The sequence below is a fragment of the Meleagris gallopavo genome, chromosome 1 (assembly GCF_905368555.1).
Source record: "Meleagris gallopavo chromosome 1, MGAL_WU_HG_1.1, whole genome shotgun sequence".
Lineage (NCBI taxonomy): Eukaryota > Metazoa > Chordata > Aves > Galliformes > Phasianidae > Meleagris > Meleagris gallopavo.
Window position 1 is genome coordinate 48,877,832 of NC_139404.1, and position 27,467 is coordinate 48,905,298.

At 50.2% G+C, this 27,467-nt stretch overlaps 3 protein-coding genes across 3 annotated transcripts; 2 read left to right on the top strand and 1 right to left on the bottom strand.

The window, feature by feature from the left end:
* The first annotated feature begins 193 nt into the window (after positions 1–193).
* DESI1 (desumoylating isopeptidase 1) lies at positions 194–13,471 on the top strand. The gene is made up of 6 exons (XM_003202300.5): positions 194–426; positions 7,257–7,278; positions 7,778–7,847; positions 8,449–8,558; positions 9,344–9,466; positions 10,624–13,471. Exons 1-6 carry the CDS (start codon positions 336–338, stop codon positions 10,715–10,717), a joined length of 510 nt encoding a protein of 169 aa, XP_003202348.2. The 5' UTR covers positions 194–335; the 3' UTR covers positions 10,718–13,471.
* A 1,229-nt stretch (positions 13,472–14,700) lies between these two features.
* Positions 14,701–20,360, top strand: PMM1 (phosphomannomutase 1). The gene is made up of 8 exons (XM_019611367.2): positions 14,701–14,860; positions 14,952–15,069; positions 15,523–15,599; positions 15,836–15,927; positions 16,389–16,488; positions 16,725–16,800; positions 18,294–18,409; positions 18,619–20,360. The coding sequence occupies exons 1-8, from the start codon at positions 14,732–14,734 to the stop codon at positions 18,739–18,741; spliced, it is 831 nt and encodes a 276-aa protein (XP_019466912.2). The 5' UTR covers positions 14,701–14,731; the 3' UTR covers positions 18,742–20,360.
* A 431-nt stretch (positions 20,361–20,791) lies between these two features.
* On the bottom strand, positions 20,792–25,364 carry CSDC2 (cold shock domain containing C2). The gene is made up of 4 exons (XM_085225580.1): positions 25,146–25,364; positions 22,431–22,678; positions 22,224–22,346; positions 20,792–21,997 (listed from the first exon to the last, which is right to left on the bottom strand). Exons 2-4 carry the CDS (start codon positions 22,604–22,606, stop codon positions 21,835–21,837), a joined length of 462 nt encoding a protein of 153 aa, XP_085081706.1. The 5' UTR covers positions 22,607–22,678; positions 25,146–25,364; the 3' UTR covers positions 20,792–21,834.
* Between the last annotated feature and the right edge of the window lie 2,103 nt (positions 25,365–27,467).

Consider the following 27,467-nt stretch of genomic DNA (forward strand, 5'->3'; position numbering starts at 1 on the left):
CTCGCCCCGCCCCCCCATGGGTAGCCACGCCCTTATCTCGACGAGGATTGGTTGCGGGAAGGAAAACAAGGCGGGAGCTCCCTGCCCGCTCCGACGCCAACTCCGGAAGAAGCAGCAAGCCTCAGCCAATGACCGATTGACGTTTCTAAAGTCCCGCCCACTCGCCTCCGGAACCGCCCCTCCGGAACAGCGGCGCCGCATAACGGCGCAGTGAGGAGGCGCATGCGCAGAGGTGGCGTTGCGCCCTCCGTTCTTAACGCCGGCCCAGCAGCGGCGTTCGGTGCCGCGTCTCTGTCCCTTCTTCTCCGCCTCAAGGCGGGCGGCCGCGCGTCCCCATGGAGGAGCCGCCGGCGCTGCACCCTGTGAAGCTGTACGTGTACGACCTGTCCAAGGGCATGGCCCGCCGCCTCAGCCCCCTCATGCTGGGTAAGCACCGAACGGGGCCGGCCTCGGGCCTGAGCGGGGCGGGGCTGCGGGACCCGGGTCGGTGGAACGGCTGCGCCTGCAGTCAGGCCCACGTCTTCATTGTCAGGCCCGTGGTTCGATTGTTCGAACTAATACTGACCGGCCTCGTTTCAGAGTGTTGGTCCGGGCGTAGACTTGTGCAGGAATCGGTTGCCAATGTCATTGTGGAAACCTTCCTGTAAATTGAGTTGTGATGGCTTTGTAGCTCTCCTCACCCACCCTCAGGGTCTGCCAGCTTTCTGATTTCCACGTGAAAGCTAGCGGCGTGTGACTTCATCGCTGGTGTATTTTATGCTGTCCGAGCAGCTTTCAGTTTGTAACTGTGTGCTCGAAACAGCTTGATGCTAAACGTGTAGCAGTCAAGTCATGAAAAGGAAAGCTTAAAAACCTGCCCGCGTCTCCCGTCAGTGTGGGAAGTGCTGTGTTGTGTGCCGCCCAGGAACTCAAGGCCTGCCGGTGGAACAGGGCCAGCACGGCCTGCCTGCTCACAGTGACAAGGCAGAGTGCACAGCCCTTGAGGTTACGTGGATCCGGTGACTGGGTTATCTATGATACAAACAGTAGTTTGGTTGGTTGGTTTTTTTTTGTTTTTTTTTTTTTTTGTTTCCCTCCCTTTCAATTTAACTGTCTTCACGCAGGCCTGGCAGGCTTCCAGATTATTTTTAGAAACTTTCCAATGAGAGAATGATGGGCTTGTCTCATGCACCCAACTACTATTTTTTTGTTTTACTTAACAACAAAAACTGCTGCTACTTTAACTTTCAGATGATCAATAGCTACTTCTTTTTTTTTTTTTTTTTTTTTTTTTCCCCCACATATCAGTGATGTTCATAAACTGTGCATCATAGAATCACAGAATGGCCTGGGTAGAAAAGGACCACAATGATCATCTAGTTTCAACCCCTTGCTATGTGCAGGGTCGCCAACCACCGGACCAGGCTGCCCAGAGCCACATCCAGCCTGGCCTTGAATGCCTCCAGGGATGGGGCATCCACAGCCTCCTTGGGCAACCTGTTCCAGTGTGTCACCGCCCTCTGTGTGAAAAACTTCCTCCTAATATCTAACCTAAACCTCCCCTGGCATCATGTTGGGAGGACGCAGAAATCAAAAAGAGTTTATTGGATAACCTGGTGCTAAACACTTGTCATCTCTCCTTATGGTGTTCTTTCCAAGAATGTGAAGTTTGAAGCAGTGTTTTTGCTTTAGTTCTGTAATATTGCCATGAGTATTGAAATAGTCATACTCAGGTGAGTAAATTGCTCCTCATGAGGTTGGTTGTTGTGAGAGCATCACCACACCATGTCTTCAGCTGCACTAATAGGATTTACCTATATATAGGTATATATAAAATATATATAAAATCATTATATAAAATATAAATATATAAAATAATATATAAAATCATTATATAAATATAATAAAATCATATATAAAATCATTATATATCATTATCATGTGTTATGTTGTTACAGCATTCCAGGATCAGCTCTTTCTGTTAAAAGTTATCCTGACTCATTCAGGATCACTTTTCCACACTGTGGCTGAATGAACCTGAATAATAGAACCATGCGGTGTTGCTCATCGCAGGCTTTGGGTGACTTGGTTGTGCCTTCTGGGCACATCTTCACTTTTCTTGGCAAGTTTATTCATTTTTACCCAGACTCCTTTTGTTCCTGCTGCTTTTCTGTGCATTTCCTAAAGCTTTTTAATGAATGTTTCTGTTTTGAAGTATAAATGACCCAACACTGGATTCACTTGGCTTTGATATCACATTTGGCACGTTCTGCGTGCTGTTGCTCTACTTTCTTTACAAGTACTGTTCTTCTCCTTCATTCAGTCTGAGACTGTGTTTGTCTGTCCATCTATGTGATCTGGTAATAATTAATGTTAACTTGAATGTAACTGGACTTCCATTTCAGCTTTGTTCCAGAGCACTTGCTAGGGCTTTCATGAAAATCAAGTGCATTTCCTTCCTGCAGTCTTCCCTACTTCTTGCTCTCTCAAGAAGAAGGGAAGTGAAGCAAACTTCTCCATGTCTGTTAGTCTTTTCCTTCTGTTTGGTATCACCTAGAGGAGAGTGTTTGATTTAATTAGAATGATTTTTTGTTTTAAAAGGGCAGGAATCGATGGCGTGGCCTAAGAAATCTCGGTGCTATGCAAAGCAGTGTTCTGCTAGAAATACTTAGTTTCTGACTAGGTAGTTCTGCCTTGATAGGAAACCAATTTGCTAATTTTCTGTCTTCTGGGGACTACAAGCATAGAAATGTTAAAAAATACTGGGCTTCCAGGCACGTTGTTTCTTCACAGCTTGGGAACTAGTATGCATGTGCTGAAGGATGCATAACAAGCTCTAAATTAGATAAGCTAAGAACCCATCTCTTTATATAATTCCTTGGTGTCTCAATTCTTCAGTCTAATAATTGGGATTAATAACTCTGCGTTCACTTGATGTTTAAAATGCAAAGAAATATGCTACATCACATGGGCCACATTAACAAATCAAATCTGCCAGTAAAATAGGTTGGCAAGTATCTAATCTTCCTCTTGCTTGGCCTTACAGATAAACCCAAGCATGGAAGTAATCTGACTTGATTGTATTCTAAAATTATTCAGGCTTGTGTTCTTCTTTCATAATGCCTTCTTATCCTCACGAATGCCATCTCCTAAATCAGTAGCACAAAAACCAAATCTGACTACTTCATTCTCCCCATTCCTATAACTAAGCTGGGGGGGTCTTGAAATTGTTTAATGAGTTTTGTGTTGTATTTTTTTCTCATATTTATGGTGCTTAAATAAGTAAGAAAGCTGTGTTGGGGGGGGGGGGGGGGGAAGAAAAAACGTGTTTAGTTGCCAGGTGATACTTTGTCTCATTCAAACAATTTGGAATGCTTAAGCAAGCAGCTCTTTGTATAATTGACTTGTTCTTCAGAAAAGATCCATAATAGTGCCTGAGCAAAGAAGGCTTGAGTTCATGTATTGATCAGGTTTCTAAAGCTTAATGAGTTCTTATCCTAATACAGCTATAGCACAGCAACTTTAACGCCTATGTTCTTGATCTGCAACCAGAGCAAAGTAATGGGACTTCCATTAGCTTGTGATGGCAGCAGATGAAATCAAACTGAGTTTCTTCATGCTTACTGCTGGTTGAGCTTACAGACAGACTACCAGACAGCTGATACTTGGTAACTTGACCACGTGCACTGATTGTTGTGTGATTGAGTGCCTACACCTAAATTTGCAACACCTTTTCCTGCTTAACAGGTAGAGATCCCCTGAAATATTGGATCTCCCTAAGCAGTTTGCAGTTATATATATATATATTTTTTTATTTTATTTTATTTTTTTACCTGGCTGGGCAGTAGGTGTGTGTTGTACCTGCAGAGGCTGTGAGCGATGTATTTTGTATATGCATGCAAGGCATAACTCATCATACAGGCTGTCCTGATTGCTTTGCTTCCATTTTTTAGGAGTGGGAGTGATTGTGAGCTGTTACGTGGTCTGTGCAAGGGCTGGGCTTGAGGGAAGAGGTTACAGCAAGATCACCAGCAGAGGCAAAGCTTCAGGAGGAGGGTGATGATGTTCATGGAGGTTTATGTAGAACCTCTTGGATGATGCAACAGACAAATGTCATCGGGATTCTTGCTGAATGACAAGAGAGGGAGTCGCTTGAGAAGTTGATGGCCTTTGATTCCTCTGTCTCTTGGTTTGCAGTTAAGGTGACCACAGCCAGCAATGCAGCACGGAAAGCTGCAGCAGCACGCTGACAGTCCTTGGTCTCTGGGAGGTGCAGATGTGGTTAGTAAAGGCAGGTCTCTCAAGTGTGAGACTGCCCAACTGTGTTGGCATCGGAGAGACTTGCGTGGTGTTCATGAGTGATCCGTCTGACCAGGCACAGTCCACTGGTGGCAGAAAGGGATCGTGTTCTCTGCAACAGATTGCACAGCTGCCATGGATGCAGCACTGCACATCCGGCATGTGTTCTCCACTGTGCCAGCCTGGTTAGTGTCTTACAGGAGCTGCACACAAACTGGAAGACAGCAGGTCCATTTAGAGCATTAAACCTGTCCTTGGCACGGGCTGACCTCACATAACACCCTGGGGTAGAGCTGCCAAGAGCTGTTCTGCTTTTGTCCTGGCAGCTGCTGCCTGTTGTCGACCATGGATGTGGTGTGTAACTGCCAGAGAGGAGCCTCTAGCAGTGCAGTACAGCCTGGTGCAAAGTTCCTTCCCTGAATCCTGTTTGTTTCTCTTTGCACGGTCAGAAATCCATGCTGATGAAAAGGGATCTCTAGAAGTTCTGTCCAGGGTAGATGAATCACAGAATCACAGAATTGTAGGGGTTGGAAGGGACCTCTAGAGATCATCGAGACCAACCCCCCTGCCAAAGCAGTTCCCTACACCAGGTCGCACAGGTAGGCGTCCAGGCGAGACTTGAATATCTCCAGAAGGAGACTCCAAGCTGAAGATGAGAACAGATTTCCCAGGGCCTCTTGCAATTGAATTCTGACTATCTCTGGATCTGATGCTCCCTTTTCTATGTGGCTCTAGACAGCACCATGTGCAGAATCTGCCAGGACTTCCACCTACGCGCAGAACCCCAGTGCAAGCTGCCAGCTCTGTAGAAAGCCTTTTGTTATTGTTTGCTGGAAGAGTGTGTGTTTGTGCATGAAAGTAAATATTAAGTTTTTTCCATTTAGCATACAAAAGCATGGATACAGTACTGGTTTGAGCTGCCTTTGAAACAGCTTGCTTCTCTGCCCTGGAGGGTGAAGATCAAATTTGTAGTGGAAAACAGTGATTTATTGTGAACAACTGTGTAATTACTTATTAAGAGAACATGAGCTACACAGACCACAGTAGGGCCTGTCCTAGGCCAGCTGCTGAATGCAGAGCTGTGCTGTGTACCCTACCCAGATGATATTACTGATGAGCTGGTGGTGGTATCACTTCTTTCTGGCAGCTCCAGAGCACAGGACGAAAGCTGTTATGGAGATGGTGTGGGACAAAGGCTGGAGAATGCAGCTTAGCTGGGTGGGATGCTAAAGAAGCAGTAAATCCTACTGAGGTGTTGCAACACACTGCCCCACTTTCCTCATTGCTGCTGCTGTCTTTTGGCCTTAAGCCAGCTCCGTGCCCACGTTTCTCTGCAGGTTAATGGTGAAACATGCTTGCTGCCTGGCTGTGATGCGTGGCAGTGACAGATCAGCCCACCTAAACTGGGTATGCTCACTTTGATTGATGTCTTTGTTGTCCCAGCAACCTTTTCCCTGCCTCCTCTCTCATCTCAAACAGGTACCTATTTCTGTACCTGTTTTGCTTCAGAGATAAGTGAGAAGATTACAGCAGTGACTTTTTCCTACTTGGATGCACAAGCATCCCTTTCTTGAAACTCCTGGAGGACTACCTTCTGTTTCCTTCCTCTGTTTTGCCCAGTTCTGATGGTAATAAAGATTTTCTTGATTATTACCCGAGAGGAAGAACTTGTGAAGAACTGCAGCTGTTGGAAGTGCTCGGAAGCTGCTGGGATTTGCAGACCACAGCAGCCGTGACAGAGGAGCAGGAGAGTGCCTCTGCCTCCTGTGGCCGCTGATCTGAGTAGGGACAGGCAGGGAATGGCTTTCTGCAAGACAAGGCACGGGAACAATGCATCCCACTGCTGCTACTGTGCCTGGCAGTGGAATAGTTGATTGTTATTCTAAGCGTCTGATTACAGCCTTTTGAAAGTGCTCTTCTCAGCGACATAAGCTGTGGGAATGCAATTGCAGTAAGTGATGGTGTCGTTTTAGAGACGACAGTGCACTGAGGGATGCAGCCAAATCCTGAGTTAAAGCCAAGAGATGGCATAGTTACTGCTGCAAAGACTGTGGTATCCTCATGCTCCCATCATCGACCTCAGCCCTACTGTATTTTGGTTCCCTGTGCATGTAAGCATCTGCAGATGATCACATTCTGTCACTTAAAAGTGGATCAACAACATAGCATGCTGTTGCTGCATGCAAATTTACGAAGGGGTAACTGTACCAGGGATCAAGCCCTTGGGTTCTGATAGGTGAAGTAACTGAGGCAGGAGCAGTAGCAGCTGGTGACCCTCTGAAGAGTGGTTACATCTTGAGATCCTACCCTGAATGAGGAGAGCTTCACATTTCCCACTTGGAAGTGTCAGGGAACTAAAGCATTTCAGAAGGGACTTTTGCTAAGACAGAAACATACTATCGTTGTGCCTGAAGCATATCTTTACTGCTGCTGTGTTCTACAAAACACACAGTTTAATTTTGTAACTTGTATAAATTGCAAAACTATATTTGTCTTGCAGACACGTGCTTAAGCTCTTCTTTTTTAAGAGCTGAGGAAAGCCATGAGGTGGGTGATTGTACAGACTATTTTCATAGATTGTTGGTTCAAGACTGATCACTTCTCTTTTACTGAAAAAGAAAACTCAGTGCTCTATGCTGGCAAACTGCAATTGTGAAGTCAGAGCAGAACTCTGAATTCTTCTGAAAAGGTTTAGTTTCTCTGTAGACAGAAGCCCAAGGAAGCTGAGCACTGATAGGACAGGATAGCACTGACAGATCTGTGTGCAGGAGGAAAAAAGTCAGGCATTGGTGTTGACAAAGGAGTTTATTTGAAAGAAAGACATCCTGTTGCTTTAGAAGCGACTGGGGTGAAAATCCTATCTTCAGGCTTGCTGACATGGTGGAATGATAGGTAAAGATCCCTTCTGACTGACAGAAAGTAGGCTGAAAGCTGGAAAATACGTTACTAATAACTATCTTCTTTTTTTCTGCATGCAGGGAAACAGCTGGATGGCATCTGGTAAGTGACTAGATCTGAATTGCATAATGTGTGGTGTAGGAAGCATTATCAGTATGAGATAGTATATGCTTTGGATCTTAAGAGCACTTTGGTGAAAAGGGACTGATGCACTTTCTGTTTCTGAATACAGACTGCCAGTAAGATTAAATATAGTCATGTGCTGCTTAAACCTCTAGAATCAAAGCAAGAGACAGAGCTACTATCTCTGCAACTTTACCCTCAACCCTTTAGCAGAAAGGCTGCTGGATATCTTGTGCTGGTGTGGAAGTTCCTGTCTTTGTGTTGTGTTTGGGCATCTCCTTTCCCAACCACCTGTGTGTTACAGTAGGCTTGATAATTATTGCTTTCATTTCTATTCATGTCCCAGCAGGTCACAGAAGCACATCGTCTTTTTAGGTTATTTACTTCATGATGTGCTTGACCACGTGAATTTACTATTGATTTTATGTGCTAGGTGAAATATCTCCTTTATCTTACCTGTTTCTATTCTCTGTGGCAGGCACACCTCCATAATAGTCCATAAGGATGAGTTCTACTACGGCGCTGGGGGAATCTCCAGCTGTGCACCTGTAAGTTAAACTTTTCTGTTAACTTTGTGATAGAATTACGTCATTGGATTTGCTCGTGTCCTTCAGAAAAGCAGCAAGTGAAGAGAACTCTGAGTTCAGCCAGATATGGCTGCTTCCTGCGGCTGCCCTGTCCATCTGAGGAAAAGAACTGGGCAGTGGGTTCAAGCTCAGCCAAATACAGGCTAGAGGGTTACTTCCGCTGATGGTGTCCTGGGTAGACAGACTCTTTCTGCAGCTGCTTTCAGTGATACTTTGTCTGATTTTGTATGTATGCTCTTTGCATGAAGGCTTGGCAACTCAAAGCATCCTTTTCAAGGTTAAAGAAAAAAATCCATGATGCTTCAACAGACCTTTCTGTTCTTGGAGAGGTAAAACTGATGGGTGGTTCTTTTAAAGCAGAACTTTGTCAGAGCTTAGAGCTTTCAGTACATTGCCTCTCAGTCTGAGTGGAAAATGGAAGGCCAGTAGGGCCCTTTCCTTGATGAACACACTAGAAGTTCCTTCTTCTGTGCCTATACAAGCCATGAGGGCTCAATTCAGTGGAGCCAAAAATAATTCAGTGTGATGATTAGAATAGTCTTCTGCATGTTAATTCCTACAGGGAGGGACGCTTCTTGGCCCCCCAGACTCAGTTATTGACTTGGGGAACACTGAAGTTACAGAAGAAATCTTTCTGGAATATCTTTCTTCCTTGGGGGAGTCTATGTTCCGGTAAGTAGCAGCTATTACTGTATCATCTGAGTACCAAGAAAAGGCTTCTAAGGAGAGGGGTTCAGAAAGGAGGAAAGTATTATGAACCCAGTCCCATTCACAAAGCTTTGTCTACTTATTCTATCACTTAGTAGTCTCCAGAGATGAGGCTGGAACTGATGCACAGCTAGACAACCCTGTGGTGTGCCAGCCAGCCGTGAGCTAGGCTGGGAAGGCATTGTGCTCGGAAGTCTTTTTCTTCTTCTTTTTTTTTTTTTTAAATAGAATAATGCTTGAAATCTCTTTGAGGGGATCACCAGGGAAAATGAAGGCACTGTATGAAAGATCTTGGAAAATAATGCCTCATGAATCATAGGTGAGGTGTAGTAAAGCTGCCAACTTTCAGCTGAGTGAAAACAAAGTCTTGACTGCTAAAACATCACATGTACTTCTCACAACACAAAATGGTGTCACTTAGTATTCTGGCTGGATTTCAGTGCTAACAATTCCTGTGATTTCTCTTTATTCCTTCTGTGGTTTTACATGAAGAAACCTGACCTCACTTAACCTTCAAAAAACCATCATATAGAATCAGTGATGCAGAGAGATGTCATTTTTCCACCCTGATTCAATTAAATTAGCAGGTGAATTGATGTCTGTGTTTTACCTATTTGCCTTAGAGCCCTTTGCTGGGGAGAGGAGAAAAGTGCTAATGCAAGGAGATGCTCCTTAGTAGCGATCTGTGTTTTAGTGCTTGTTAGATTTATTGCTGAGTCTCTTATTTCAATCCCTTTCCTGTGGCACAGAAGTGAGTCTTACCACTTCTTTGAACGTAACTGCAACACCTTCAGTAATGAAGTGGCACAGTTCCTGACAGGAAGAAAAATCCCTTCCTACATCACTGACCTTCCATCTGAAGTTCTTGCCACGTGAGTATGCATTCTGCTTCTCTCTGTAATGTATTGCTTCATGCTGATGCTTAAATATTTGACAGAGGCAGCAGTACCAGTTTGTACTGTCTCTCTGTGAGAAGCAGTGTGAGATTAGGGAGAGGATACTGTTTACTTTAACACAATACTATACAACAGGTACTAACTGGCATTGGTATTACTGAGAAGGGGGAAGGAAAGCTGATTTTCTGTCTTTAACTTGAAACACCCTTGTAAGATAATTACTTAATACGACAAGAAGGGTAAAGGATCTTTCAGAAAGTGATGCCAATGTGCCTTTTGTTTCTTGGTGGGTTTTTCTTGTATTTTTTTTTTTTCTTTGTCTTGGGAAATCAGTACCTCTCAGAGATCACCTCTAATACTCTAAGCACTTAAGTGCACTGGAGATGTTAGTTTTGCCTGCAAAGAAGAAGGGAAGATGTAATTTTCAAGTTTAAGCTGCAGTTTTAGAACTAGAAATGAGTGAGAAAGAAGAATGGGGAGAGAGGAAATAAAGGTAGGCCAGTTCAACCATTTTTGTTGTGCTCTGAGCAAGCAAGGATCTCAGTGGGATGATTTGGGCTTCATTATTTAGGCCTTATAAGTGCTATACCACGTCATTTGGGAGACATGTCTTCCACTCTGGGCTCTTATTTCCTAAGATCTGTCATGTAGTCTGTAGCAGAGTGAGTCACACCTAAAAGCAAACTAGCAGCTACAGATTGCAACAGAAATTATTCTGTGTGTTAAACCACTGTCTTATAAAGAGACTAGATCTGTTCTTCTAGCAGAGTCTTTAATATTGATGTGATACTTAGTGGAGAACTGCAGTTGCATAACACAGATTTCAATCACATGCTTAAGTAGTGTGAGCTACTGAAGCCAGTTTCAGACATGCTATTACCACATTATCAGTGTGGGCGTGTTAGGACTCAGAACTACCTTTAAGAATCTTAAATCTGGTTTTGTTTAGTTATGGAACAGTAAATTCTGTTTAATGGGTTAAATTTACTTTGCTTGTAGTGGAAAGAGATACTAGAATCAAACCAACATTGTAGAAGAAAGCTGATGAACAAATTGGAGTTGTAAATGGGGGGGGGGGGGGGGGGAAATGTTCAAGTAAACTATTTTAAATATTTATTTCTATGTCTTTTCAGACCTTTTGGACAAGCTTTACGGCCCTTCCTGAGCACCACCCAGTTGCAACCACCTGGAGGAAATACCTTTAACAGGGATAATGGACAGAGCTAACAGGAGTGCCCTGCTGTGCCCAGCCTCACCAGGCCTCTTCCTTTTTAAGCACGAATCTTCCAGATTTCTATTTTATAATTTCCCATCTGAATTAACTCTATGGAAATCACGAGACCAGTTTTAAAATTTCTTAGGGAGAGGATTTATCAGGGTGCATGCAAGACAAGGCTACCAAAAAGATTGCCATAATTTCTAATAGTATTATGCTAATTTATAAAGGCTGTCTTGCCTGAAGTTAGGTGGTACTTTCTAACTAATTCCTCTGCTGGGAAGTGGGAATTCATTCTGTGAGCATTCAAGCCCATTATGCATTTTGAAGTAAAGGGGCTGTCCTAGCCATCCCTTGCATACTCATATGTCTTTTTCTTGTCACTGTCAATATTATGGGGGTATTTGCTCCAGTCTATAGCAAGGGAGATACTTGTAGCTGAGAAAGTAAAGGTGTCCCAGTACTCGTCTTGTGCATATTTCATTAACATTGTGTTATTTGCTCAGGGGAAAAGCTGAACTCGTTTGATAGGAGTATTTGCAGTGGCACAGCAATGAGAAAGGTGGCCCAGCTGAACCAGGCAGTGTCACTTTCAGTGTGTGTTGGAGGGAGGCTGCATCTGAAAAATACTCATGAGATCCAAGCGTTATGAGAGACAACAGCTGAAAGAACAAAATCTTGTGAGCGTGAGTGATGGAAGCAATGTATAGAACCTTGATAACTGTTTGCCTTTGCATAGGAACTGTTTTTTCTCAGTAAGCAAGAGTTACAGCATGGCAGTCTCTTGATAACGTGATGTAGGCCAACTCCGCCTTCAGTCTTTTATTGCAGACATGGTAAGGCTTCCAGCTGTTTCTGACATTGCTGTTCTTTCTAAAGCAGCCAAGTACATCGCAGAGGGCTGCACGAGGAAAAGCAGGTGGTACGTCTCCCTAAATTTAAAACAAGGAAGAGTAAAATTAAGGTTTCCTGTGGAACAATTTAGTTGATTGGGATACGTGGAGAAGCAGTCCTGTCCTTAGATTGACATTAGGTTGTGTCAATGCTGCATCTTCTAATTTAAGATTCTTACAGCTTTGCAGTTATTCACAGCAGAAAAAGATCACAGGAAGAAAAGAACAGGCTCACTGATTTCTTATTGTGCACGTATATACACTAATTTCCTGAACAATTCTGTAGCAAGGATGCTTAGGAAGAAACACAACAACATCAGAAAAACCCCAGAACACTGTCCTGCAAATGGGCATTGCACATCTCAGATACTGCTGGAAAAAAAGTGTCTCTGCAAATGTATGGTCCTATGTGCAGTGCTTTGTTGTGACAACAGCTGCCACATCTCCAATTTCCTGTGCTGGAAACCGCATACCTGATGGAGGTGTCCTTCCCCTGCTGAGCTCTTTCTCTCAGAATAATACAAATTAGTGTGTTGCTCATGCTGTTAGTCAGAGCAGACTAACACTATTTTTGTGGGGATGGAATGAAGGAAAATGCAGTTCTTTCACTCTGCCCAATGCGCTGTCGCTCAGCGCCTTGTGGAATCACAGCATGAGTGGAAATCAGATCCTGTCTGTCCCTTTGGTGGTTATGTGTGGCTGCTGTCAGTGCAGGTGGCCTTTGCACCACAGAATGGTTTTTGGTGGTGATTGTGTTTGTTTTTTTATCTTTCAGTCCCTGCTTGTGCCATCAGCTTCTCCTGGAGTGTTTCATTTGGACTGGACTAGGAGACGGCTGTAGCAGTTAGTGTAGATGGAAGAGCTTTCAGACTCTCCCCAACAAAATGTACTGTTTGCAGAAAGCATTCTGTAGTAAATCATTTACCACACAGCACCTTCTGGTGTTCTGGGGAACAATTGTTAGGTTTGCTTTCTGCTAAGCCATAGAAGCCATAGCTTAGTTTTTCCGCTGTCTGTGTATCACCTCTGAACTCTCTTGATGCCTATTTTGTGAAGAGGAATTGGTGTGTTATCTTCCTGCAGATATGACTATACCACAAAATGTAGAAGCACGTTAGACATCATGGAGCTTCCCCAGACAATCAGGTATACCAAAACTGATACAATGCAGCACAACATCTGGGTATGCATCTTGGTACCCACCAGCAGCACAGCTGTGGCTGTTTCTTTCAGCAAATGTCACTCCAGGTACAGCAATCTGCTGGTACAGCTGCTCAGCAGAGGGAATGCAGGCACCTTGATCTCTGCGCGCTCTGTTTCATGACAAGTGTGTCCACTTCAGAGGTCCTAAGCCCAGTTTCTGCTTGCCTGCCTATTTCAGAACCTATCAGTGGGTTACACTTCTCAGATGTACTCTGTTTGCAGCAGTGATGGTGCACCCAGATGGCCTCCTTGTCTCCGGAACTACTCTGTGTGTAAAGGATCTGTAGGAAGAGGTCCTGTTTATTTGATCTTACTGGGTAACGAGACCCTTGTACCCTTTAGGCCTCTTAGGAAACCCATTTTCTCCAAAGATGTTTAGGTGTAACTTGCACAAGCCATTCCTCCCAGCCATATGTACTCATAGGATTATAAACTAGAATGAGATATGTATGTAAGTGTATAGAGGTGGCAAACCTCAGCCAGCTCATTGACAAAGGGGTAGGGCAGCTGCACTCCTGAACGGGAACAGAATCCTTTGGTCATGCTTCCTGATCTGTTGTGTATCTCTGGGGTTCCCTCCATGCCATTTAAAAAATGTTAATTAATAACATCTTTAGACAGAAAGTGATGTTTTGATTTTTTCTATTACAATTAAAAAAAGTAATCCTGTTTGTATGTATCTTTCTACACACCCTCCCAGGTAGAAATCTACTTAATCTACTTCACTGCTGTTTCTGGCTGGAAGTTGTAAGCTGAGAAATGATCCCAGTAATTTGTGCCATGTTCTGCTTGGGAAAGCAGCAGCGCCTACTGCCCTTGGTGTGGGCTGCTGGTGGGATATGTTCTTAGTGAAGTTTTGGGGAACTTCTGCAAGTGCTGTAGTATGTTATTGAGGTCACAGAATCATTAGGGTTGGAAAGACTGCTAAGGCTGTTGAGTCCAGCTGTTAGCCCCTGCCTGTGACTGCTCTAGACCACATCCCTCAGTGTGGCTATTACTACTATTAAACACCTGCTGGCATGGTGATCCCACTACCTCTCTGGGCAGCCTGTCTCAGCACCACTCTTACGATTTTTTTTCTAATATCCAACGTGAGCCTCCCCTGGCTATCGCTGATACCTGGGAGAAGAAGCCAGCCTCACCTCGCTACAGCCTCCTTTCAGGTTGTCATGGAGAGCAATAAGCCTCCTCCAGACTGAACAACCCCAGTTCCCTCAGCTGCTCCCCATCAGAATTGTGCTTCAGACCCCTCGCAGCTCCGTTGCCCTTCTCTGGACACACTCCAGGGCCTCCATGTCTTTCTGGTAGTGAGGGGCCCAGAACTGAACACAGCACTCAAGATGCGGCCTCACCAGAGCTGCGTACAGAGGGACGGCCACCTCCCTGCTCCTGCTGGCTGCACTATTGCTGATACAGGCCAGGATGCCATTGGCCTTCTTGGCCACCTGGGCACACTGCTGGCTCATAGCTAAGTGCTGATCAACAGCCCTTCTCTGAGGGCTGGTGCAGCTTGGGATGAGCAGAATGAAGGTCAGACAGCTCATCCAGGGGTTGGTTGGACTAGAGGTTCATCACACCTCTGTTGGTGGGCTGAGAATCACAGAACCACAGAATCGTTAAAACTGAAAAAGATGCCTAGGATCTTCAAGTCCAACCGCCAGCCCATCCCCACCATGCCCACTGACCACGTCCCTCAGTGCCACATGCACACGGTTCTGGAACACCTCCAGGGACGGTGACTGCACCACCTCCCTGGGCAGCCTTTTCCAATGCAGCACCGCTCTTCCTGAACAGAAGCCCCACCTGACGAAGCGCCCCGAGGCGGCAGAGCTGCTCCCGACGCACGGGGCGGTGCCAGGTCCCGGCGCTGCGCCCCCACCTCCCACCTGCCCGCGGCTGCCGGGCACCTCCCGGAGCGGCGACCGCACGATGGCGCCGCGGCGCAGTCCCGCCCCCGGGCCGCCCCTGCGCTCCGGCAGAGGCTGCGGGATGGCGGCGGCGCGGGGCCGGGTGCTGTGCCTCTTCGACGTGGACGGGACGCTGACGCCGGCTCGGCAGGTAGCGGGGCCGGGCGGAGGTGGGGAGGAAGGAGAAGCGGGGGGCTGCGTGCCAGGCTCGGCCCCTCTCATCCGTCCTCCCGCTCCCGTAGAAAATCGAACCGGAGGTGGACCGCTTCCTGCAGGAGCTGCGCGGCAGGGTGCAAATCGGCGTGGTTGGGGGCTCCGACTACTCTAAGATCGCCGAGCAGCTGGGAGAGGGCGACGAAGGTGCGCGGCGCGAACGAGGCGCGGGGAGACGCGGCGCCGGGAGGGCAGCCCTCCGCCCCGAGCTTCGTTTTCCTTCCCCGAGATCCGTGCCCAGCGCACGGCGAGTCCTAAGGTCTCCCTTCCGCCTCGTTAGCTCGGAGGGCTGAGTCAGCGGCGCTGTGTTTGCACGGGGGCTGCGTTAGGTAACCCATCGCCGCGCCGCCGAGCACCGCGGCGGGGATGGAGCGGTGGGCGCACGTGGCCGAGAGCGTGACGTTCCGTGCGCTTATCTTGTCCGGGGCGGTGACACCGTCGGGTCGCTGCCCGTCTGCGTCAGCCGCCCACCTGCCCGCTACAGATAGCGGCCCGCGGGCAGGGAGACGTGCGGCCTGCCGGGTGTCCCCATTGCACCTCTTCTCCTCTCTGATGACCCGAGCGGTACAAGTTGTTTCTCTTTCGCCTTTTCCCTTTCAGTCGTCGATAAGTTTGACTACGTCTTCGCCGAGAATGGCACCGTGCAGTACAAGAACGGGCGGCTTGTGGCCAAGCAGGTGGGTCAACACCGGATGCAGGTGGCTCCGGCATGCCCCATCCCTGGAGGCGTCCCTGGCCAGGTTGGATGGAGCCCTGGGCAGCCTGAGTTGGTGGGTGGCAGCCCTGTCCATGGCACGGGGTGGGACTGGGTGGGCTTTGCGGTCCCCTCCAGCCCAACTGCGCTGTGATTCTATGAGGACTGCTGCTCCATGGTCCCCTCACTGCTTCCTCCTCAACCCCTCTCCTCTTGTAGGCCATTCAGGACCACCTGGGAGAGGAGCTGCTGCAGGACCTCATCAACTTCTGCCTCAACTACATGGCCCTGCTGAAGCTGCCCAAGAAACGGTAAAGGACATAAAGCTGTTAGAGGTGTCCAGGGGAGGGCTACAAATGGAGAAGGGTCTGGAGGGCAAGGCATATGAGGAGCAGCTGAGCTCCCCTGGTTTGCTCAGCGCAGAGCAGAGGAGCTGAGGGGAGGCCTGATGGCGGCTGCAGCTCCTCACAGGGAGCAGAGGGGCAGCGCTGAGCTCTGCTCTGTGTGACAGCATGGGCTGTCCAGAGAAGCTTTGAGAAATCCCACAGCCCTGAATCCACAGAGACTTAGGAGCTGGAACCTCACTGAGTTGAGAAACCAAGCAGCAGTCAAACAGCCCTGACAGCTCTGGGCTCAGCCCTTGGTTTTGAGGGCACGTTTGACCAGACTGCTGTCTGAGATCAGCTGTGGTTGCACTGACCTCAGAAGGGCTGTTTTTCTCTCCCTGCCCTTGTAAAGGCCCCAGTAACCTTGTGCCCTTGCCCACACGCAGAGGAACCTTCATTGAGTTTCGCAATGGGATGCTGAACATCTCTCCCATTGGGAGGAGCTGCACGCTGGAGGAGCGGATCGAATTCTCGGAGCTGGACAAGGTGCGTGGGTTGAGTTTGGGCTCACTATTCCCTTTGCAGGTCTCGCGCTGTCACAGATCTTGAGTCTTGTCCGCTTCCCCCACTTCCCAAGGAGATAGGAGACCAGCTCCAAGCTATGTGTCTTAGCTTGGAGGTTCCTGGAGGTGATGGGTTGATGGTTGGACTTGATGACCTTAGATGTGCTTTCCAACCTTAATGACTCTGTGATTCAGACCCTTTTCCCTTCTCCTCCATAGAAAGAGCGGATCCGGGAGAAGTTTGTGGCAGCCTTGCAGAGGGAGTTTGCTGGCAAAGGGCTACGTTTCTCTCGAGGTGAGCAGAGGGGGCTTTGCCATGGCCTCTTCATTGCATTCCCCTTAAAATCCTGGGATAGAGAGTGGGAATGAGGCTGATCTCTGTGGGCATCCAGGATCCCAGAGGCTGTGCTCTCTGGGAAGACCTCAGAGACTGCTCAGCAAGCTGCAATTCCTGGAGAGCTGCCATGGGAGGAACATGCTTGCATTTGCAGCAAGTCAGTGGCAAGGTGGCGATGGCTCGACGGTTGGATTCGATGATCTTAGAGGTCTTTTCCAACCTTAGTGAGTCTGTGATTCTAGGAATAAACTGTGCTATAGGTTTTTCCTCTGAGCGTCAGCCAAGCCGACTGCTTTCTGTCCCATGACGCTACCAGTGCCTTATTCCTCATAGCTCTGCTAAGCCCACCCCTGTGCAGCAGCTCTGCTCTGGCTCAAGCACAGCAGCAGGGCTGCCAGCAGAGCTCCGGGCACATTCAGTCCTCTGCAGGGCTCCTCCAGGAATGCAGTGGTGTGAGAGGAAGGGGCCTCGTGTTCTCAGTTCAGAGTTTTGTTTGGAGGGCTGGCTGCTAGGGAAACATCCTTCTACTTGGAAGAAGAGCTGGCACTGTGTGTCGTGGGCTTTTATAGGGCTGCTTCTGGTGCTAGAGGTGCTTTACAGCCAAAGCAGGGAGCTAAGGAGGGGCTTCAGCAATCCTGGAACCTGGCCAGCATTGGGGTAGAAATGAGGTTATCTAAGGGACGGGGCTGAAGCCAGAAAGAGACCTTCTGCAGAGCTCTGTGTAACGTAAGAAGGTGGAAATCTGGGCAAAGGGCAAGAGGGCAGGGACACATGGAAATGAGGCTGGTGGGATGAACTGGCTCTGAGAGCCTCATCCCAGGCTGTGGAAGGTGGGAAGCGATGGGAGACCTCGCTGCAGCCCTGTGCTGTACCCAGGCAAGGGGCAGTGCTTGGTGTCCTCAGTATCTTGCTTCTCCCTACTCCGACTGGCTTCCTGCCCCACCCAGCTGGCACCAGGAGCCCTTCTCACTGCCCAGCTCTCATGAAAGGGGAGAATGTAATGCAGTGCAGCATTTTATTTCAGTTATTTCCAAAGCAGGAGAGTGTGACGTCCATGCAGGAGCCTGGGAGAGTTCTCAGTGCCAGTAGCTGACAACATGTACTTTGTCCCCTGCTGCCCCGACACAGCACACACCGATACTATCTGCAAGGTGTAGCTCCAAATCTTAGCAGCACATGGATGTCTGTTGCCTCCCTACCAGCTCCCCCTGCAGCTCGCTGCTGCCTGCTTGCATGTGTGGCATGGAGCCCTGCTATTGTCACCCAGCCCTGCTGATGTCACTCAGCCTGTTGTCATAGAAACAGCATCTGCAGCCTCCTAATATCACATGCCAGAGAGCCACGGGGCACAGCTGTATGGGGAGGGCTCCAGGTTGACCTCCAACCCTGGGGTAGAGGGACATCCCACCACCTCAAGGCCACTCTGCTAACGCTCACCATTCTGCTGGCAGGTGGCATGATCAGCTTCGACGTCTTCCCAGAGGGCTGGGACAAACGCTACTGTCTCAACGTGCTGGATGATGAGAGGTTTGACACCATCCACTTCTTTGGGAACGAGACCACCCCTGTGAGTACACCCTGCTCACCCCTCACATGGCTGCTTTCTCCTCGCCCAGTGGTGTCTGTGGTACTCCAGCGGCCACCACGAACCTTTAGTGGTGTGCGAGTGGGGGATGCTCTCTGTGTGTTTGCAGCAGCAAATGGAGGCTCCTTGCAGGATGCGGATTCTCCAAGGAGACTCTGCTAATGCTTTCCCTGTTCTTTGCTCCCCTGCAGGGAGGGAATGATTATGAAATCTATGACGACCCCCGGACAGTGGGACACAGCGTCCAGTCCCCCCAGGACACGGTCCAGCGGTGCCGTGAAATCTTCTTTCCAGAGAGAGCAAATGAGTGCTGACTGTGAGGGCCCTGCAGCCCTCCTCCCTTTTCTCCCCCACAAGGAAAAGCACCTTCGTTTGAGGAATCTGCTCAGGGTAGACTGAAAAACACTTGCCGGTGCTGGTCAGGAGCTGTTGTGTGAGTCCAGGGGATGTGCAGAAGGGGGCTGTTGTTGGTCAGCCCTTTGGCACTCCCAATGTGTGGCTGAGGTCTGTGGGACCAGGCAGTCCTTCTTCCAGCAGAACTTCTGTCGTGCCAGATGGGGCCTTGGTGTGCAGTGATACATTCCTGCCTTCTGGACCCAAATGCCAGGGCCAGATTTAACCACATCTGTCTGTGTGCACGTCTGTCCATCCTTCCCTTCTCCCTTCTCTGTTTTGCTGTGTTGCTCTTCAACACCTCTGCACAAGGGAATTTACCTCTCATGTTCTCCTCCCCCTTTGCCAGGCATTTCCCAGAAGCCTGCACACAATTGCAGCATGGCTGAGGCACCTTTGGGTCCATCTGGCCCAACCCTACACCTGGAGCAGGGTGCCCAGACCTACATCTGGATGTATGGCATCTGGAGGTCTCCAAGGAGGAGACCCCACAGCCTGTCTTGGCAGACTTTGCCAGTGCTCAGTCTTCCCATCTGTGTGTCCGTCAGGTGTCGCAGATATGTTACTAGAAAGCCTTACCCAAGGCATTCATTGCAGACTAAGTCGCCTTCCTTCCCAGTGCTCAGCTCTCCTGGTACATCCTGCTTCCTCCTGCTGTCCTCGCACTGTCATTGCCCATCGCTATGGCCCTACCTTGGAGCTGGGCTCAGAGAGAAGTTTCCCAATGGCTGCCACCCTTTAACCACGGGACCAAAGCAAAAGCTGGTGCTTCTGGGCCTGGGGCAGCTTTGCACAGTCCCTGAGAGGACTTTGGTCCCGCTGCCTGGCCCTGCTCACGCTATAGTGGTGTGTGACCAATACTGGTGGGTGCTTTCTTCTCCATGTGACGGTACCTCTTAAACACATCAGTCTGTAACGCGTCCAATTTGCATGAGTGCAGCGGCCTGGCATCCAGAAATCTCCAGCAAATGCACAAATTCCTCCCTACCCAGACAAAATCTCTGTGGGAGGGGGGGACATGTTGGAGAAGCCTGAATGCAGAGTGCCCTCTTCACGGACCGCCATTTTGACCCTCCGCTTTAACCCTCATGGAGGAACCTCGTGTTTTGTGGTTCCTCCTCTTTCACTGAGGATCAGGCTGTGGTTTATTTTTCCTGTGAGTCTATTTCAAGTCAGCAGGATTTTTGTGTTTTTTGGCCATGAGGCTGCAAGGCACCGTGGTGGCCCTGGGGGCTGAGGTGATCTGTTCGCTCCCTGTGCTGTCTGTAGGGCCACCTGTGCTGGGAATGAGGGGACAACCTGTCCTGCCGTAGCTGCAGCCTGATTGGGTTCTCTGGAGTTTCTCAGAGGCAGGGAGGCTTCCCTTTGCCCCATAGCACGGCCACGGGTTTCTCCCCACGGGTGTGTGAGTGAGTGGATGTGATGGGCCTCGTGGTGTGGACCATATGGTTCTGTATCTGTGTGAGATGGGCAGCTCCTGTCTGACTGGTTCCAACTATTAGATTAGAAATAAATTTAAAGAAATAAATATATATATATATGTATACAAATGCTATTGAAACCACAATGTGCAGTTGTCAATGTGTGCTGTCTGCAGGCTCTACTCTGCCCTCAAGTGTTGGGTGCAGGCCCTGCAGGACCAGGGAATCAGAATCACAGAACGGTTGGGTCAGAAGGGACCTCAAAGCCCACCCAGTCCCACCCCGTGCTGCGGGCAGGGCCCCATCCAACCTGGCCTTGATCCCCCAGGGATGGGGCACCCACAGCTCTCTGGGCAGCCTGTGCCACTGCCTCACTGCCTTCTGAATAATGTACTTCTTCCTAACATCTGACCTAAATCTCCCTCTTTTACTTTAAAGCCATTCCCTCCATCCTGTCACTATTAGATTGTCTAAAAAGTTGATCCTTTGTATAAGCTCTGTTTAAAGTACTGGAAGGCTGCAGTGAGGTCTCCCTGCAGCCTCCTCCAAGCTGAACAAGCCAGCTCCTTCAGCCTGTCTTCACAGGAGAGGTGCTCCAGCCCTCTGAGCATCTTTGTGGCCCTCCTCAGTTCTGCTGAAGTTGAGGTGCAGTGCACAGCATTGGTGGTCTGAGGCAAGCCCTGGATTTCCTGGGTCTCCTGCAGGGTGCACTTACACACAAAAAAAGCAGGATGGGCAGGGCTCGTGGGAAAGTCACTTTTAATGGTTTATTGCCAATGTTACAAAGGTTGACACAAGGTCAGACAGGCAGGAACCACACCAGAGTTGTAAAAACACCAACAATTCTAGGATTTTAGTTTATTTCCCCAAAAAATAAAAAAGAAAAGAAAAAAGAAAAATCCAAGAGTTTGTCTTGGCCAGGCTAACTGCCTGGGGCATGGCATGGGGCCATCCCTACGTCCGCATCTCACAACCCCCAGGTGCCCCTTCCCCGTCCCCAAGGCCGCAGGAGCCCACCTAGCCAAGATATGGCAGAGAGGACTGAGAACAAATTTGTGCTTTATATACGAGACCCTGTCTACACCGAGGGGGCGGGAGGTGTCGGTGTGGAACATGAGTAGAGGGAGATCACCAAACCCTTCAGCCCCACGGTGACCTACGGACACACACACACACAGGCACACACAGGATGGGGTTCCAGGGGGGCTGGGGCGATGGGGGCAGAAGGGGCTGAGCTGTCCCCTCCTGGCACAGTGATTTGCCCATCTGGCCAAAGCAGGGCTGGGGAGGCCAGGACAAGCCCCCCACAAGCCCCAGGCTGCAGTGGGGTGGGGGCAGGATCAGTCCTCCCGCTCCCCTTGGGCTCAAGGATGTGGGACTCAGTGCTACCCCAGGAGCTGGGGGGTCAGTGGGGAGGACACCGCTTTCCCCATCCCCCTCGAAAGACAGGTACAAACACACACAAAAAGGAAACTGTAACCTTAGAAAAGACACCGAACGTGAACACCTGCGTGCTGAGGAGTGGCCCCAGCCTCTTCGCCAGCCCAGCCTTCCCCAAGCTCCCCGCGAGCAGCCATCAGGCCCCCCAGGCACCTAGGAGCCGATGATCTGCCCAGACCACGTCTCATGCTTCGTATGGGGCGCCAGGTTGGTGAGCACCACCTCCACTGCCTGGAACTTCTGGTTCTTGGGAGGGATGGGGCAGACCTTGTATGTCACCTCATCCCCCTCTACCGGGACGTACTCCCCCTCGATGCTGTGGGAGAGGAGAGGGGAGGCGATGGGGCCGTGGGGCCGAGAAATGGAGCCCCCCAGCACCAAGGAAAGCACCCAGCACCATGGGAGAAACCCACCTGCAGTGGGATCTTAGATACATGGAGATAGAGTATCAGCTATAGATGCACCATTACCCACGGACACGGCATCACCCCAGCCCCGGGTCACCGGTTGTCCCCCACATACCCGGCGCTGTGTGGACTTACTCAGACACATGGACAAAAATGTCTTCTGTGCCATTCTCTGGAGTGATGAACCCATGGCCCTGTGAACGGGAGAACTGCTTGCAGACACCCTTGTAGATGGGCCCGGCAGAAGCACGTGCTGTCCTACAGGAGGGAATGGATGGAGAAGTCTGAACGTGCAGCCGGAGAGACATGTCCAGAATCCCCTGTGGACTGCTGGGTACTTACGCAGAGTAGGTCCTGGTCCTCTTAGTGGGCAGTGGGCTGGGCAGGTCCCGCAGTAGAAGGTTGCCCCGCTCCCAGACACGGCTGCCCTCGCGCTGGAAGGGGAAGGTGGGCCAGACCGGGGACTTGGGAGAGTGCAGAGGTGGCACAGCCGGCGGGGCGCCGGGCTCTGATGACATGGTGGGGTCGGCGGGGTCCTCCGTCTCGGGGCTGGGTGTGGGGAGCAGCAGGCAGGGGTCTGCTTCAGCAAGCTGCAGGGAGAAGGGGGCAGTGGTTACAGGTCAGCTGTAGCCATCAACCTCAGGTTCTTGGTTGGCATCACACTGTTTGAGCCCTGAATTAAAGCGTTTTGGCCCCCAGAAGCAGAAAACCCCCAGCGTTCAGCTGCAGGATGATTGGCGGGAGGATGGAGCCAGGTGTCACATGCCAAAGAGCAGGAGCTGACACAGGCACAGGCAGGCTGTCCTAATTGGTGACATTTTTTGGATTTTGTGTGTTTTTAAGCCTTCTGGCTCTGGAGCTGCTCAGAACTCCCACATCCTGCGGATTTCTTTCCCTCTCGGTGGCTGCATCCAACACAATGTGCCCCCCACAGCCCCTCACGCCCGTGTGGTGTATTTGGGGTTGCATGCCAGGAAACCCAGAGAGCCTTTAATTTGCTTTCTGACTCACGCTGAGAGGTGAGGGCCCTCGGGGAACGTGAAGAAAGGGGTCACCTCTGCTCCGAAATTAGCAAGCACCAAGGACATGGGAAAAGGTTTCTGGAGCAGACGGCACGGTGGGGAAGGAGCACGCCCATTCTCCTCACCCACCGCCCATGGCTGTCTCAGCTCCACGGTCCCACACAGAAGCAGAAGTAGCGAGATAGGAGCATGCTTAGAGGCAAAACTGACATCAGAGAAGGGGCCCATGGGGCCCACATCCCTTGGGGCACTGATTCCCACCTTTTCTGAGTCCCCGCAGCAAACAAAGGGATGGGGAAAACCACAGAGGGGAGCTGTGGGTATGTCCTCCCTGCACCCACCCCGCACTCAGTCACACCGTGGGGATGAAATTCGGGGCAGCTGAAGCTGCTGCAGGCTGGGGACCAGCAAACTCGCCGCCTCGGCACAGCCACGGTTTCGCCTCCTTGTTTCTTTGAGAGAAGGCCTCCATGCAGAGCTGCCAGCGGGCGCGTGCACCAACCCCGCACCAATTAGGATAGACAGGCAGGAGACACGTCGGCTTTTATCTGCAGATCCAAGAGCCTCGCTCATCACGATGCAGCTCATCAAACAAAGTCGCTGTCTGCCCCACTCCTCGTAAACACATACCCTCGGGTAGGTGCTGGCGTGACCCGGTTTAACTCCACAGCCCCACAGAGAGGCAATGGCCCAGAAGCTCCAGCCACCGTCACTCCCCGGTCATTAGCAGCAGCAACACGAAGCCCTCACGCGTCACCCGCAATCCATATTTAATTGGTGTCATCTCCCTCAGCCCCCCAGCCCTCCCACGCAGCTCCTCTTTGTGCTCCTTCCCCCCGCTGGGATCCCTTTGCCTTCACCCAGCCCTGGGGTTCTGGGCCTCCCACCACTCCAGGGGGCTGCAACCCTGTACCATCCCTTTGGGAATCGGAGCGTGGCCCGGGAGCTGGGTGTGAAATTGTGGGTTTTATCTTTTGGACCCAGAAAGGGGCTGTTGTAACAGGAGGGGGCAGCCGGGAAGCAAATGTTCAGCCATCCTCTGTCCTTGCAGTCCCGGCGTCTCTCAGGTTTTCTAAATGCCGTCTCTGTCCAATGCTAATGAAAGCCCCTTAGCCCCCCTCCTTCTTTTTTTGGTTACTAGATCATGCCATTAAGAGCTAAATAAGAGTGGAACAATTTCCTCCACGTATCCTGCATGCTAAAAACCCCTTGGCTGAAATGAATCACTATACAAAAGATAAGCCAGCTTTCATTGGGAACACACACTTAAAGCTTCCCCTCCCCATCTAAGCCAATCACACTCACAACTCCAAGCATCTTTGCTGAGATCGTCTCGCCTACGATACAGCCTAGTTAGCGCTAAAATATGAATGTCACCTTTATGGATTGATTATAAAAAGCTCCCTCCGTCGGTACCGCCGGATTCTCAGGGAGGCTGTGGGGAGAGCTGCCACAAGCCAAAGGAAGCCAGAGGAGAAGCCATCATGGAGGCTTGGTTTACCTTTGGAGTATATATGCATAAAGCATCGCTCCCCGACAACCGGGTTTGGAGGATTTGCCTGGTTGTGGTTGGCTGTGATTTTAAATCAGAGTATTGTCGGCTCAAAGACCTCACGTAAATGTCCCCATCCACATCCTTTCATCCTTTCTCTCTCCTTTGTGATCTAACTTACTGTCTGCAGGAATGAATAGCGCAGCCAGCCCCAAAGAAACATTCATTCAATCCCCCACCTCTACCAGGACAGGTTTCCACCCGCCGCTTTCTCCTGCTGTCAGTGAATGGAGAGCTGGTGCCAGCTGAGCCCAGTTTGGCAGCACGGTGTGCCCCAGCAACAGTGGCCATGCAGCACTGCCTGCCCCGGAGGAGGCATTGTCTGGGAACTGCTGGGGAATCAGCAATAAGCAGAACAGAGGAGGGATGCCACGCTTCACCCTCACACCTCTCCCAAAATAAAAAGCAGCCCTGTAAGCAAACGCCGTGCATGAAGCTGAACCTTTGGCTACAATAGCCGATGGCCGTCGTGCCTGCCCTTACCTCCTTAGCAATGAGGGGCTCCCTGGAGCTGCGGTTCGCAGAGCATCAGCGCACGGTGGGGACGGGGAAGCCCTCCTTTGCTGCCCGGCGAGGAGCAGAGCTCTCGCATGTAGCCCGGCTCCGGGGGCTTTTCCACCGCCGGCTGCCGGCTGCCTCCCGATGTCTCTGCGGTGCCTGATGTGTGTATGATGTGCGGCTTGCACACACGCATCCGCACGCCTTCCCTGACGTCAGGGCCAGGCCAGGGGGAGCAGGCAGGTGGGAGGGATCAGGCTGGTCATCGCCGTTCCGGAGGGGGGGGAGTGGAGGGGCTGCATCGTTCTGCTCGAGCACCGTGACGCATGCCCACGTCGGTGGCACGGCCTGACACGGCACGAGGCAGCCTTGCAGGCTGCGGGGACAAAGTGGTGGGGGACACGTGTACCCAGCGAGGGGTTCCAGCCTCTCCCCACATCTTCCCAAACCCTGCTGGTGTTCCTGCAGCTCTCCCCAGCTCCTGCTGCCTGCAGCCCCTTGCACCCCACAGTGCACGGTCATTCCATGGCACAATCAGGGGCTCGGGCTTGGGCAGCAAAGAGAGGGACACAAGCCCAACATGATTCCTCACATGGTGATGCTGCATCCCGTAGGGGCGCAGGTCCTGCTTCTTCTTCCTGCTGGCGTGTACGGTCAGGAGGGGAATTCTGCTTTTTGAGCATCACCTCCCTACAGTTGCCATATGGCAGGTCCCCATCCCAAAAGATCCTTTCTTTCTCTTCTGCCCTGTGCCAATAGGGATGTGCTTCAGACTTATCTCTGTGGGGAGAGGCAACATAATAAATTGCCCCCAGAGTTCCTCTCCTGGGGGCACGGTGTGATGTGAGCACTCGCTGCAATGAGGACAGGAATCAACTGTTTGTTGTGTCTGCTGGGGATAGGCTGAGGAGCAATGGGGCTTGCAAGGAGCAAGACTGATGCTAGATATTAGGAAACACTTTCTAACAAAACAGTTAATTACTCAAATGTTTTGCCTGGGTAAGCACCAGTCTCCATCACAGGAGATTTTTACAAACATCATGGGCATGCATCCATTGGGGAGTTGGGTGATACTGGCCTGGGGAATGGACCAGGCTGGCATGTTTGGGGTTCTGTCAGTGCCCATCTCCCTCTAGTTGAGGCTTTTCAAGTTTTCCGCAACAAACACGAGTCCCATTTGCCACCTACAGATGCCACAAGGCTCGTCCACCAAGACATCCCTTCAAAACCTTGCAAAAGTAGCGGAAGAGAAACGCAGCCACCTGTTCCAGTCTCTGGTCCAAGTTTCTCTTGAGCCAGCCTATTCTCTCCTGGTGACAGCTCACCCCCAGCAGCCTAGGAGGGTGAAGAGCTGGAGGAACGCTGGGAACGTGCAGCATGGGCACACCCTCCTCTTCCCCAGGTGTTCATTTAATTGTACACTGAACATCATCAATAGCTGTTCTTCCTCACCAGGGTCAGCTGTGTGCCCAGCTGCAAGTGGTAAACAACGCAGAGCATCAGGCTGACTCTCCTGCACTGTCAGTGGGGGCTCTGAAGGGAACTTGAGGCGCATTAGACTGGCAGACGGCTCTGGGCTTGCGTTGCAATGGAGAAGGCAGGGAGTCCAAAGCATAGCAATGATAAAAGGAGAAGAGGGGAAGCTTTGATCAGAGTGGGAGTGGGGGTGCTAGAGATGCCTGTGGAGACAGAAGCAAAGACAGGAGTGTGGAGGACTTTGTACGTTAGAAGATACGTAAATCCTTTGGAGTCAATCAAAGCAGGGCTCAGCAACCTAGATGCAAATCATCCCTCACCTCCGCCTACAACATCCCTGAGCCAGTTTTCCCCAAAAGACCTGGGAATGTGGAGGCAGAGGAGATCATAAGCAAAACAATTTGGGGGTTTCTTTCATTTTCCTGAGCCTTCACGTAACTTCAGATTGCGTTTTCAAGTTTTCTGCAGTTGTGAGGATGAGACATGCCTAGGGTTTTCTCTAAGCAGCAGAAAAACAGCAGCAGAGAACCATGCCCCCATATGCTGGCAAAACCTCAGTGCTCTCAACACTACTGAGAGACTCTGGAGACATCACGGTTACAAAAATGCGTGCACAGCCTCTGTGAATTTGTGGCTATTTCACGTGTCAGTACTATAGGGACAAAAAGAAAATGCTCAGCAAGATGGGGCTGTTCCCACAGTTTCCAACATCAGAATACTTTAGCTGCAGTGTGAAATATAGCATGCTGCTGGGTGCTATCTACAGCAGGGTTGAGACAGCAACATTTTACAAGGCAAGATTTGGCTTTAGTTTTAGATTTTTTAGGTTTT

Coding starts and splice junctions, on each gene's coding strand:
- CSDC2 (XM_085225580.1), bottom strand. CDS start 22,606: ATGTCATCAGAGCCCGGCGCCCCGCCGGCTGTGCCACCTCTGCACTCT. Junction 22,347..22,430: donor AGGACCAGGACCTACTCTGC/GTAAGTACCCAG, acceptor TCCCTCCTGTAG/GACAGCACGTGCTTCTGCCG. Junction 21,998..22,223: donor ATTTTTGTCCATGTGTCTGA/GTAAGTCCACAC, acceptor CCTCTCCCACAG/CATCGAGGGGGAGTACGTCC.
- DESI1 (XM_003202300.5), top strand. CDS start 336: ATGGAGGAGCCGCCGGCGCTGCACCCTGTGAAGCTGTACGTGTACGAC. Junction 7,848..8,448: donor GAATCTCCAGCTGTGCACCT/GTAAGTTAAACT, acceptor TAATTCCTACAG/GGAGGGACGCTTCTTGGCCC. Junction 9,467..10,623: donor CCATCTGAAGTTCTTGCCAC/GTGAGTATGCAT, acceptor ATGTCTTTTCAG/ACCTTTTGGACAAGCTTTAC.
- PMM1 (XM_019611367.2), top strand. CDS start 14,732: ATGGCGCCGCGGCGCAGTCCCGCCCCCGGGCCGCCCCTGCGCTCCGGC. Junction 14,861..14,951: donor CGCTGACGCCGGCTCGGCAG/GTAGCGGGGCCG, acceptor CCGCTCCCGTAG/AAAATCGAACCGGAGGTGGA. Junction 15,600..15,835: donor GGCGGCTTGTGGCCAAGCAG/GTGGGTCAACAC, acceptor CTCCTCTTGTAG/GCCATTCAGGACCACCTGGG.